General features: G+C 45.1%; 1 protein-coding gene across 1 annotated transcript; it reads right to left on the reverse strand.

The window, feature by feature from the left end:
- Nucleotides 1-1514: 1514 nt before the first annotated feature.
- On the reverse strand, nt 1515-11127 carry NMI (N-myc and STAT interactor). The gene is made up of 11 exons (XM_030952454.1): nt 10693-11127; nt 10489-10597; nt 8863-8913; nt 7498-7575; nt 7075-7221; nt 6038-6136; nt 5386-5560; nt 4810-4916; nt 4502-4697; nt 3815-3921; nt 1515-2316 (listed from the first exon to the last, which is right to left on the reverse strand). Exons 3-11 carry the CDS (start codon nt 8905-8907, stop codon nt 2095-2097), a joined length of 1176 nt encoding a protein of 391 aa, XP_030808314.1. The 5' UTR covers nt 8908-8913; nt 10489-10597; nt 10693-11127; the 3' UTR covers nt 1515-2094.
- Nucleotides 11128-13536: the final 2409 nt, after the last annotated feature.

The raw sequence follows: 13536 nt of genomic DNA on the forward strand, positions 1-13536 counted from the left end.
GGACACAGGGAGAGGGACAGGGAGTTGAACATATACACGGGCAAGAACACATGGAAAGGAACAAGGGAGAAGGGCATGCATGGAGAGGGACACAAGGGAGAAGGACAGGTGTGGAGAGGGACAGAGACCCACAGGGACACGTGGAGAAGGACAGGAGTGGAGAGACACGTGTGGACTGGGACACATGGAGAAGGACATGCATGGAGAGGGACACGCACAGACAGCAAACACTTCCAGGGATCCAGGGGCAGCTCCAGCTGTTCTGGGCACCCTGTGCCAGGCCCTGCCCACCCTCCCAGGCAGGAATTCCTTCCCCCTGTCCCCCAGGGCCAAGGAGTCCCCCCTGGCACCCCAGAGGCGGCGCTTGCACAGCTCCCGTGGCCCCAAAGAGCCCCGTGTTTGGCTGGACACCGATGTTTGGGTGGAAGCTGCAGCTGGTAAATATCCCTGTAATTTGGGAATAAAAACCTCCCAGCCGAGAGAAAGTCACTCCAGCAGGGAGGAAAAAAGGATACTGATGTTTATAGACACATCACTGACACTTTATTCTTATTTTTCATCATTAAAACCAGTCTCCAGCCTTTAAAGCACCATTGCTGCTTTAAAATTTAACAGGGTAATCATCACAAGCCATAATTCATCAGGGACAAAGGCAAGACATTTACAGACATTGTCTTTAAAGTGTAAAAATCTGATTTGTTTTCTGGGCTTTAAAACATGCAGCTTCTCACTACTCCTCATGAGTCACACCTTATGAGAATTTTAACCGTTTTCCTTTTTAATTATTCTCAATATTTATCAGTGAGATACAGTTGAAATTAATGACATTTTTTACCTTTCTCAGGTTTTCCCCCCTCTCTTTTTAAGGTGTCTGGTCTTACCAAGTTTTTGAGAGTGCAAAAGTGCACAATTTCTGTGAATTCTTCAGCACTACTTTGTTTGAAATAATTATTATTATTTTACAGTGGTCAGGTAACCAATCCCTGCCTTTGCATGCCCTAAACAGTGAGAGGTGCTACAGTCACATGGATCTCACTCAACAGCAAATTCAAAATAAACTCTGGTGTTTGCAACCGTTTAACTTTCCATATTCAACTTCTATCCATTGCCAATTAAGAGTTTGTCTGGAATAATAATCCCTGAGGTATTCCGTCTCCTTTCCGTGCACATCAAGATGTCAAATACCCCAAAAATAAATTATTTCCAATGTCAGGCTCATTTAATTTGGAGTTAAGACTGTTAGGACCAAACCATTTCAGCCCCCAAGGATGGCAAAGTGCAAGGTCGGAGGAGGATTTGTTTTCCAAGCATGAGAGCAGAAAAGGAAGAACATTTCTCCTTGGAAAATTACTCTCTCCAAGCCCTCCCAGCCCCAGCCTGGGATCACCAGATCCCTCAGGGCTGTTCAGCAGCACTGTTACAAAACCAAGTACAGCATCAGCTCAATCCTTGGCTGAAATAGTTTAAAATAACCAAAATCATGAACAAAAGTTAGGAAAATTTAATTTCAGAAGCAAATGTTAAAATCAAACAGTAAAGCAGGCTACGAACAGGTAAAGGCAGCAAATGCCAGGGCATTTCTTAAGTGCAATTTCTTGGGTTTGCAGCCCCCATTTTCTATTTTAATTCTATCACTGATTTGATAAGGTGGCTTTTATGAAATTACAGGGTGCTTTCAGGTGTTTGGGTTCTGGTGGCACTCAGCAACCTCAGCAGGACTGGAGTTGTGTCAGAGCCACCTTCTGAAACTCTGGCATTTAAAGCAGGACTGGGAGGAGGCTTGGATTGGGATTAAATATGGCTTTTGTATCCAGAATGTAAGAAATAATCCACTCATCCCACCCTGGAGTATCTTAAAATCTGCAAGGTATAAAACAAGCAAAGTTGCAGAAAATGTGAGCTGTTTCAGGGGCTGCTGAAGGCTTGGCCTGTGCCTTTCATCTGTAACACAGGCAGGGGGTTTTGCTGACTCCCTGTGCAAAGCCAGTGCCATGAGACAAAGCAGAAGACAGGGATTCCTTTGCTACAGTATCAATTTCAGAGCATTAAAGCACAATGTCTACAGAAATCCCTGAGGAACAAAACCTCAGAACTTCATGAGTCCCCTGTGGTTTCCGAGCTGGCATTCTCAGTATCCTCCTCAAAGCAAACATAGGCTGCTCCTCTGGAGATGTATTTGATTTTCTCTATCTCCCCTCCACCATTGCTGGGCTTTTGGAAGTGAATTTCAATCATGTCCTGCACACTTTCTTCATCCTCTTCCACCTCTGGGACTCCTTTCAGCAGAATGGTTTTCTTGGAAACCTTGCAGTGTGCCTGGGGAGGAAAAACAAACCTGGATTATAGAGCAGCTGTGCACTCAAAGGAACTGGGAGAGATGGGAATGAAATTCCTTGCTCAGGTGTGGCTGGGATCTCTGATGAGGTGAAAACTTTAGATAGTGGAAATTTCCCAAAGAGCAGAACTCTGGATTCACACCAGCATGAAGGGTCTGGAATTCTGGATTCACACTGCCATGAAGGGTTCTGGAATTCTGGATTGACACTGCCATGAAGGGTCTGGAAGTCTGGATTCACACTGCCATGAAAGGTCTGGAACTCTGGATTCACACTGCCATGAAGGGTCTGGGACCCTGGATTCACACTGCCATGAAGGGTTCTGGAACCCTGGATTCACACTGCCATGAAGGGTTCTGGAACCCTGGATTCACACTGCCATGAAGGTTCTGGAACCCTGGATTCACACTGCCATGAAGGGTTCTGGAATTCTGGATTCACACTGCCATGAAGGGTTCTGGAACCCTGGATTCACACTGCCATGAAGGGTTCTGGAACCCTGGATTCACACTGCCATGAAGGGTTCTGGAATCCTGGATTCACACTGCCATGAAGGGTCTTGGAGGAGCAGCTGAGGGCACTTTGTTTGTTGGAGGAGAGTGAGGGGAAACTCATCCCAGTCTGGAGCTTCCTCCTGAGGGGCAGCTCCCATCTCTGTCCTCTGGGAACAGAGGAACAAGAGCTGGGGCTGTGCCAGGGCAGATTTAGGATGGATTTTAGGGCAAGGCTCTTCCCCCAGAGGGTGCTGGCACTGCTCAGGCTCCCCGGGGAATTCTCAAGAGCTCCAGGAGGGTTTGAACAGCACTGCCAGGGGTACCCAGGGTGGGATTTTGGGGTGTCTGTGCAGGACCAGGAGCTGGATCCATGATCCTGTGGGACCCTTCCAGCTCAGGAGATTCTGTTGTTCCATGATTCTGAGCCCACACCTTAACTGGTGTGTCCTGCACTCCTTAATGCAGCCACACTCTGGATTTGGGGAGCTCTGATGGCTCCTGCCAGCACCACCCCATAAAATCCCTGCCAGCACATGCCCCATACCAGCTGTGTGTCCTCCAGCCCATGCCTTAATTACAAAGGCCTAATTATAGACACAATTCTGACCTGACCTACTCCTAAGGCAGCAGACAGCTGGAGGGAGAGTGTGATGAGGCAGCTCTCACAGTTTGGGCTGAATGGAAGAGTAAAACCAAGGAATGGATGAGCAAATGTTGCATTTGCTGGGACTCTGGGATCCTGGCAGAGCTCTGTGCTTTACCTCCTTCCCAAACAGCCCAGCACAGCAGTGTGGGGAGTGCTGAGATAATTCCATCAAGGAAAGACAAGCACATCCTTTAAAAATAAATTGCAGCTTCACATGAACTCAACAGCCTATTTCACACCCACACTGGCTGTGAAGTTCACACAAAAGGAGTGAAAATTCTGCCCATCCTCCTATTTCCCACTTATCTGTTCTATCAGCCTGGAGTAGATTCTTTTACCTGAAACTTCCTCAAGTGGAAATCAAAGTGTGGTGAGACAGAAATGATGAACCAGCTTTCCTCTGCACAGAAAGGGTATTTAGTACATCGCACAAAGTTGTAGCTTGCTGTAAGAGAATAAGAAAAAAAAAACCCAGTTAATTATTTAATATAATTTAACCAGTATTTTATAAACATTTCAACGACCAGGCTCATCCAACTAATGCAGGCTGGCACACCTGTAGATTCTTTATGTGCATTCTGCAAAAAGTTTATTTGGCACTTCCAAAACAAAAAGCAAAATCATGAAATGCCCACAAAGCTCTGAAGTAAATCTAAAGCAGCTGCTCCAAGTGGATGTGGAATTGATTGTGGAATTCCATCCAGCTGGGCAACAGGAATGCCTGTCCAACTGTTCTGCAGCAGGAGCTAAAATCAAACACATCTTCCTGATTTGCTGTTTGCAGTATGAGTGTCTGGCAACACAGAGGGGAAAAATCAGGGTTTTTCTGAAAAGTTCTGAAAGAAAAGCTCACAAACTGTTTGCTCCAAAAGATGTGATGAAAAACTGCTTTATTTCCCCACATCCCTGGGGGATCCATCAGCTCCCTGTGGGAAGAGTTTGCATAACTCAGTGGTGACCCCAGAATGGAACCCAGGATGGACAACTGGGCCTGAATTTGGACAAGAAAATATTCCAGACTCTACCTCCAGGTTTGAGGAATGTGATGACACCTGTCCCAGACCCCTTGTTGTAGGTCACTTTCTCTATTTCTCCTCCTCCTCCTGCCTGCTCAGTTTTGTAGAAATGCAGCTCAAGTTTGTCTCTCATCCAATCTTCAGGAATAGGAAGCTCAGGTATGTCTGAAATGTTGATCTTCTTTCCAGAGACAGTGACGTGGAGCTAAAAATATCAAATTTTTGTGCACTTTGTGACTGAAAACACTGAAAATAAAAAAGAACCTAAAGCTTTTAAAGAGCTCAGATTTTGAGAATTGCATATTTCAGCTGTTTACCTCAAACTGGAATCCCATGTCGAGTTCAAAAGGCTTCACTGTCACATTTGCTGTTCTGCTGTCCAGGTTCACACAGTGCTTGCTCATCTTTGTCAGCCTCTGGGCAACTGAGGGAAATCAGATAAGAAAAGCTTTGTTCAATCCTTATAAACCCCAAATTATTCCCCAGTCTCTTAAAAAAAATTTCCCTTTGCATCAACAAAAGAGAAATTAATAATAATGAGGTAACAGATCCCAAGCATCCATGTCTACTTCCATAAAATCTCTGTGGTTTTACTCAGGCCAAATAATAGAATAACAAAATATTATATCATCTTTAATAACAATGAACAACAAACAATGTTATTAGAATAATATACAATAAATATAGCAAATATATTATTACTTATACATATAAAAATAGATTTTGAATGGGACTAGTAGAACTTTTAAGCTGATGAAAGATGCTCTTATTGTATAAAATATTAACACAAGATTTTTTCCTGTTCCGTTCAAAACACCCTTGGGGGGAAAACAACACCACTACCAGGTGAAATACATGAGACATTAATTTTATAATTGAAATACACATCCTACCTTCCTCATCTTCAAAAGTCAGCAGTGCCTGGTTTTGGTTGAGTCTGAAGGGGGTTTTTGTGGCCACCCCAAAAACACAGTGGGTGTCCATATCCACATTTGCCCCATGATCCTTCATCTCTTCCAGGTGAGTGAACTTCAACTTCATTTCTGCCACCTTCTTTGTAATCTCCAACTTTAGAATTGACACAAGAAAAAGAAAACTTGAATATTACCAATGCTATGAATATCTTTGATTCCACTGCCTTCCATTTAATCAATGTTTGCTTGCTTTCATTCCTCTCACACTTCCAGTACCTCTTGGATTTATTTCCATATCCTCTCCCTGCTTCAAACTGGCTTGCCAGGAAAAATAAGAAACTTCCAGGTTTATTTCATATTGGAATTAGTAGAGGTTCAAATGCTGAACAAGTGGCCCCAGCAGCCTTTAAGAGGGACAGATTCAGTGGGGAGGCTCAGGTTTCCCAGAGCAGCTGCCCCTGGATCCCTGGAAGTGTCCAAGGCCAGCTGGGACAGGGCTTGGGGATAGGGGAAGGTGTCCCTGGGGTTGGAACGAGGTGGGATTTAAAGTCCCTTCCAACCCAAACCATTCTCTGAAAATAAAAATCTGCTCTCCTAAAAGACCAATATCCAAATACTCCACCTCCTTTACCGGATTATCCTGGGAACGGTGTTCTTCCAGGTCTTCTTTGAGCTTTTCAATCTCCTTTTTCAGCTCAGTGTTTTCTTGCTTTAGCAGCAAGAGTTCCTGCTACAGGCCAAAAAGACGAAAGGCAAAATCAAACAAATAAAGACAGAAATAGATTTCAGCAACATTTGGGCAGTTTCTGCCATGCTGCTGCTCTTCCCTCATCATGTCCTTCTCCTTCCTCCTGTCTGCTCCATAATTCCTCCAGAACAAGGAATCCTGCTTGGACACAAAGCTCTGTGAGCAAATCCAGGATTTCCTGGACAGGGAATGTGAGAGGATGAGAAGGAAACAGAGCAGATGCTGTCAGCTCCAGCCAGCCACCATCACAAGGTGGCTCCTGGGAAGTCAGCAACCGCTGCAGACACTTGCAGCACTTCCCATCAGCTGAAGTCCAAAGCCATCATGACCTTTCCTGGGTACAAATCCAAACTTTTGTGATTAAAGAACCAAAATCAGCTTTCAGAAAATCTCCCCACAACCTGAGTGTGTTTAAGCTACTAATTACATTGTAATGGCTTGAAGCTATAATTTCTCACCAGTGATCCACCAAAGCTCACTGGAAGCACCTTCCTGGCAGCCTATGAACCTTCTGCTGCTCCTGCACGTGGAATATTGAGGGAATGAACCAAGGGGTTCTGGAACCCAGCAGTTCAGAAGGAAAATCCCTCTTCAGTCAGGCCCTGGCTCTTGGCCAGCTCACTGGCACTTAAGAAATGCTGATCCTTTGGGAGCTGTGACCTCTCACAGAGCAGGCAGTTGGCAAAGCAGTGGAATCACCCCATGGGTTTCATCCCCTTCACCCAGACCTGAAACTCATCCGTAGGGGAGAACCTTGGAAGAGGAAGGTTGGTTTTGTCAGGTTATTTTTTGTCATCCCAAAACAGATTCAGTTTCTTGCACTGTCTCTTTGCCTGCCACTGAAACTGGGAATGTTCTTCCAATTTTCCCACCCCACAGCTCCCTCCCAGCCCTGCAAACAGCAGCAGCCCCCTCCACACCTCACAGCTGGTGATTCTGTCCTTACGCTGCTTCTCCTGCTCCTTCAGCTCCGTCAGCTTCTTCTCTGCTCTGTCACACTCTGCGTCTGCTCTTAGCTTGGCGCAAATAAAGTCATCTTTTACCTTTTCAACATCTTCAACTCTTATCTGCAGAGCAAAAAGAAGAAGATTTTCAATATTTTAAAGGTTTATTTCTAGAGGAACAAACAAAACATTGAGTAAGCCCTTTGTACTTATTAATTTTTAACACTTTGGGTAAATATTCAACTTACAAGAGTGCCACCAACACAAGCACAAAGCTTGGAAGAACAGAACAAATTAAAGATGTTATAAATCTGGGGGATTTGATCTGATTTTAGAAGGATGCACCAATCTTTGTATTTCAGCAAATTTCCATGATTCCATGTGCTCTACACAACTTGCCTTCCATATCCTCAGCTCTTTCTTGAGTTTTTCCATCTCTTCCAGGGATGTCCCAAGTGGATCAGTGGGTACCATACTCTGCAGACAGAAGAGGAACACATTGGTTTTCTCCTCTGTTGGCCAACAACTGAGACACCCCAAACAATTCTAAAACAATCTTTAAAAAATTAAAAACTTTAACCAAAAAAATTTAAAACATCATTCACTTAGGTCAAATTGTTGAATTATTTTAATGGCTGGACAGGACAAAAATCGATGAAATTGTGAATTACTGGCCAGTCATTATTATTTACTAATTATCTAACTGCTAAAATGCACAGGTTAATATTTAGCTAAATAATAAATCAAGTTGTCTCCATGTTCTTCCACACAGAACAAAGCCCCTCAAACCCACAAATGTTTAGCTCTGTGCTTTCTCAGCAGTTCCTCCAGGAGGAGGTGTCCATAAAAAAAAAATAAAAGTGAAAATGGGATTTTGATCTTCCAAGCTCAGGGAGATTGGATAATAAAAGGTAATATCAAGGAAGGTGATAAAAGAACCATTTCATAATTGAAATTCAGGGCACAAGTTCACAAGGGCAGGGAAACTACAAAGCCCAAAGAGAGAGAAAATCTGTGCTCTGATTGGTTTCTATGGCTGCAATATTCTGCAGGAAAAAAAATCCAAAAGGATCTGCTGAAATAGTGTCTCCCTTTTTACTGAAGATTACATAAAGCTTGAATGGGAACCATGAAATTTAGGAATAGCAAAAGGCCTAAATTAGATAATCCATGGAAAAAAATCTGAGTTAGATGATCTTGTCAGTTCTCTTGGTAATGCTAGGTATTCCCTAAAAACAATAAAACAGAAAGTATTTCTTCCAGTTTCAAATTAAGCAATTAAGCATCTGTGTCTTAGTTACAATGGGAAAAAATATTCCTTCACTCCAGGGACTGAGTGCAGGGAATGAAAAGGATGCACGTGCCAACAGCTGGAAGATAATAAGAAAAAGGATGTTTTACTAAAAAGATGGTTTCACACATCCTGAAAGAAGGAAAAAAAATAACTAAGAAAACACAAGAAAGGCCAGGGAAAGTCTCATCCAAACCACTTGTGCACTGCTGGAGCTGAATCTCAGGAAAAGGGAAATTCCCCTAAAATCCTCCACAAAGACAGATGAGCAAGAGAGGCAGGACAGAAAGTTCTGGGAAAATCTGTGCTGCAGAATCTTGGGAATGGGATTCTCCCAATGGAAACAGGAGGTGGAAATGGGGAATGTCCCAAGTATTAAAGGGTGGAAGAAGGTGAGACAAGCAGAATTCAGTCAGAGATACAAAAGTCAAATACAGATTTCACTCCCAGGCAGCACATCAGGAAATACTCACAAAACCATTGTCTTGGAGAGATAATGGGGGGCTGGTAAAATCCATGGAAACCTGAGGGACCAGGAAAAAAATTACAACATTGTGTGTATTGTTTGGGGATTTTTTTAATGCAACAGAATATCAGGAATACCAGAAGCTGTGCTGAGCTGAGTTTTTAAACACAAATGTGTAATTCCATAAGCAAAAGTGACAGATATTGGATATCTGAAGCCTCCTTCCTTACAAGGAAATAAAAGCCAGAGACAGATGTGAGGAATTCTGCGGTGCACAACTCAATTTTGCTGCTCTGGTAGTTCTGTATTTCCCTTTATGCTGCATCTGTGCTGTCACACACCTGGGAACAGCCTGTGTGCTCTGTGCTTGAGAGCCTGGAGAAAAGGGGACCTCAGAGAGGGCCTGAAGGGCTCCAGGAGAGCTGGAGAGGGACTGGGGACAAGGCATGGAGGGACAGGAGCCAGGGAATGGCTCCCACTGGGAAGGAGGAGATTTGGGTGCGATATTGGGAAGGAATTCCTTCTGGGAGGGTGGGGAGGAGCTGGAATGGATTTCCCAGATCAGCTGTGGCTGCCCCTGGATCCCTGGCAGTGCCCAAGGCCAGGTTGGAGCAGCCTGGGGCAGTGGAAGGAGTCCCTGCCCATGGCAGACTGGATGAGTTTAAATGTCCCTTCCACCCCACACCATTCTAGGATTCTACAAAACCTGCTTAACACAAATGGAAACACTTTCACACAACATGTAATTTAAAATTTGAAATCTCTTGCCATAGCATTTTGTGGACACAGATAAAAAGGAATTTGGGCAAGCTCCCAGGCCACTGACCAGGAGGAGATGCCAAGGTGCAGAGGCTCCCAAGACAATCTGTGGCTGCCGGGGCAAGGTTTGATCCTCTAAGGTTTAGGTTGTGCGAAAAATGTGTATTTTATGATTGGCTTTTCGCAAATATTGAAATGAATATTATATGTGTTGTGTTAGAAAGTAATGCTGTATTAATTCTCTTAAGTAGTGTGTTAAATATAGTTTTAGGTTATAAGAAAATGTTAAAATAGAAACTATGCTATGGAGGATACTTTTTTCCTAAAGAAAGGACTCGCACTGAGATAGCAGCCACGGGACACCTAAATCTTTCAGAGAAAGAGAATTTCTTGCTCCATTATCAGGAGAAAGGAACTTCTTCCCGCCTCGCTTGGGCAGGATGATGCCTTTAGGATTATGAGGAAGAAGTTGAGGATGACCAGACAGAATCCTGTGTTTGAATGGAATTTATGCATAATGTATGAGATGTATGAATATGCAACAGGCTGTTGTTTTTAAGGGTTACTCTTCTGTTAACGTGGGTCGTTTTTTGGGCTTGTGCTGCCCAGAAAAAGGTACCTGGACATCCGTAACTCTTTGTTTTTATTGTCTGATATTGTCCTAGTTGAAATTGTCCAAATTATTATTACTCTAATTGTATTACTACTTTTACAACCATTTTATTACTATAAAACTTCTAAAATTTTAAAAACAAGTGACTGGCGTTTTTCACAGTTGGATACTCCACAGGTCTGACCTTGAAATCCCAGCAGGAGCAGCCCAAATTCCCGACCCATCCAGGCAGCTCTGACCCTCTCACCTGGGAATCCTCACCTTGATTCTGAGCCGACACCGCCGTGGCTTGAAACTGGGGTTTTGGATCCCGGAATCCCTTTCTGGTTTGGCTCGAACAACCAAAATTCAGAGACTTCTGTACAGTTTTCTGTGGGGGGGAAAAAAAGGAAAGTGAAAGCAGAAATGAACAATAGTTGTTTGGTTTATCCGCGACTCCTCCAAGCGACCTAAGGCCTCCCTCACCGCTCGGCTCCCGGCGGACGCGGGACGGGCGGGGGGCACGGCCGGGACGGGCTGGGGAACACGACCGGGACCAGGACGGGCTGGGGAACACGACCGGGACCGGGACAGGCCGGGGCTGCCGCAGCTGCCGGCGTCTCCTCAAACACCTCCGGAGCCGTCCCGGGGCCGCCTTTCGCTTTCGCTTCCCGGCCCAGGGGAGGGAGGGGCCGGAGCCCGGCCGGCCCCCTCACACACCGGGGAGCCGCCGGAGTACCGGGTTGTCTCCGGCTGTGTCCGTGTGGGCTGAGGGAGGAGCCGCCCCTCCGCCGAACCCTGATAAGGCTAACGGGCACAAATGTGGAGAAAACGGGGAAATCCCTGGAAGAGGCGGGGAAAGGGCGGTGGGGCAGCGCCCTCAGGGCGGGATGAGGGCGGCCATCGCCTCACGGTGGAGCCGCTGCTTGCCCGTCCCGGCTGCGCTCGGCTGTGAAATCAAGCCGTACAAACTTAGCAGACTCTGCTGAATTTGTCTGTGTATTTATTTATTTATTTACTTGTAGTTCACTGGGATTACGTGGTGTATCATAAGGAATGTGGTTTCTTTCTGTGGCAAAAAGCATCCCGGACAGAAATAGCCCTTGCGGATGGAGATGCCGCGTTCCAAGAAATTAACGTGTCGAAGAATTCTGGATTACCGAGTGTTAGTTTGTCACCGAAATGTGACCTCTAAAGAGGTTCCTGGGAAAAATCAGCCCACTTGGATTTCAGTGGTGATAATTTTGAGGATGAAAAAGCGCTGGATTCTCATCCAAGGGAGGGTAAAAGGCTGCAGAGGGACTGGGGACAAGGGCTGGAGGGACAGGAGCCAGGGAATGGCTCCCAGTGCCAGAGGGCAGGGATGGATGGGACATTGGGAATTGGGAATTCCTGGCTGGGCTGGGATTCCCAGATTTCTTGTGCCTGCCCCTGGATCCCTGTCAGTGTCCCCGGCCAGGCTGGATGGGGCTTGGAGCAGCCTGGGACAGCGCAAGGTGTCCCTGCCATGGCAGGGATGAAATGGGATCTTTAAGTCCCTTCCAATCCAACCCATTCCATGATTCCACACAGATAACTAAAAGAAAGAGTCCATACCCTAGACTAAGAAAAATGAAGTTTATTACTTTCAGGTTTCCCTTCAAACTAAGCTGACGGATCTTTTAGTGTTCCCCTCAGAATTGCAAACAGACTTGTACTCACAGGCCGAAGGATTTTGTCTGCGTTGCAGTCAAACAGCGCTGACTGTTCACAAAATTAATCCTCAAAAATTCAAAATATGCCAAATAGCTGGGGCAAGTGTGAACGCTGACTTTGTCACTTTGCAGATGTGGACTCTGCTTTTGGAGGAAAAGCAGACGGAGCTGGATCACAACGGAGCTCTGTGGTGGAACTGGTTGGGCTCTGTGAGCATACTCGAGGAGGTCTGGGCTGGAGCAGCCTGATTAAGAGCTTCAGAATTTTTGTTTTCACTGGCTCCACAAAGGGGATCTTCGATTGCCCCCTGTTTGGATAGTGATCAGCTCATGCCACCACATTCACTAGGAATTTTACCCGCAGCGTGATTGTTATGGCAGCTTCAAAAGTCCTTATCTGTTTTTCCAGATAAGTGGATGAAACTCTGACCCTGCCTTTGAGGGTTTATTATTATTGTTTTTGTTATTATTTTCTGCCTTGACAATGGCTAACAATGTTTACTATTGCTTTATAAACACAAAGCTGGTTACCAATGAGTAAAAGGGAGAGGTTTGCTGGAGTAGCCAGGGAGGAGGAGGTGGTTCTGTTATGACCTAAGCCCCGCAGATTTTCAGATTCAAATGTCACAGTGGTGGGCTGCTCTCCAGTGACCGTGCTCATGTTGGGATCTGAAGGAGCTTTATTTCCCCGAACTCCAGGGAATGAGCAACGTCAGCCTGGTTACACGGCCAGCTTTGGGATTTGAGCTGAACAATGTGTTTGTGCTTGTTTGGTAAAGGAGATTTATTGGAGATGCTGACCTGGGCCAAGTTCCTTAGCTGAAATGGGGTTGCCTTGGAGTTGGTATCTTAGTGCTTTTCTGGGTGTTGTGGATTTATGGTGTTAACCACATGTGAAGCAGAGTAAAGGGAAAAGTGTGGATTTCATAACTCTGAGGAGTTTTGCTAAAGGGGAAAATCGAGGGGTAAAATACAGCATGGAGTATAAGAAGATTTACAACTCTCTGAGTTGCCTGCATTGATTCCAAACTTGCTCTTCAGGAGCCTGAAAAATTCTGGACAAGCTCAGGAAGCTGAACTGGAAACTTGAGAAGAAAATCATGATCAGGACTCATCTGCAGCAAGAAAACTCTGATTAAGCTGGAGGAAGTTTCACAGCCATAAGGTACCTTTTGTTGGTACCAAAACTGTTTCACTGTAGCTCAGTTAAGAATCTCATGGAGTTGCCTTCAGAGGGAGAAAATTTGGGTTCTTTGAAAGTTACAACAGATTCAAAGAGGGAAGTAAATGGAAATTAGATGCATGGAGATTAGTGGTGTCTTCCCTGTTCAGCTCCAGGATTTTCGGAGTCTGGAAAATGGGCCTTTTGTAGTTTGTGGTGCTTTTGTATTTTATTAGACGTGGGGAAAAGGAAATAAATGTCCAGGTTCTTCTTTAAGGAGCTGCACGTTGTCACACAGGCAGGACACAATCATGGTGACTGCTGTACCACCTCCCATCCTCAGGAATCCCAACTGAATTACTGAGGAAAAACCCCACAGACCTCAGGCAAGCAAAGAAATCTTTCTGTCCTTGGCGCTGTTCCAGTGTTGAGAAGCGGACTGGGATCTTCCATTTATTGTGTTCTGTGGCTGAT

This window comes from Camarhynchus parvulus, chromosome 7 (assembly GCF_901933205.1).
Source record: "Camarhynchus parvulus chromosome 7, STF_HiC, whole genome shotgun sequence".
Taxonomy (NCBI): Eukaryota; Metazoa; Chordata; class Aves; order Passeriformes; family Thraupidae; genus Camarhynchus; species Camarhynchus parvulus.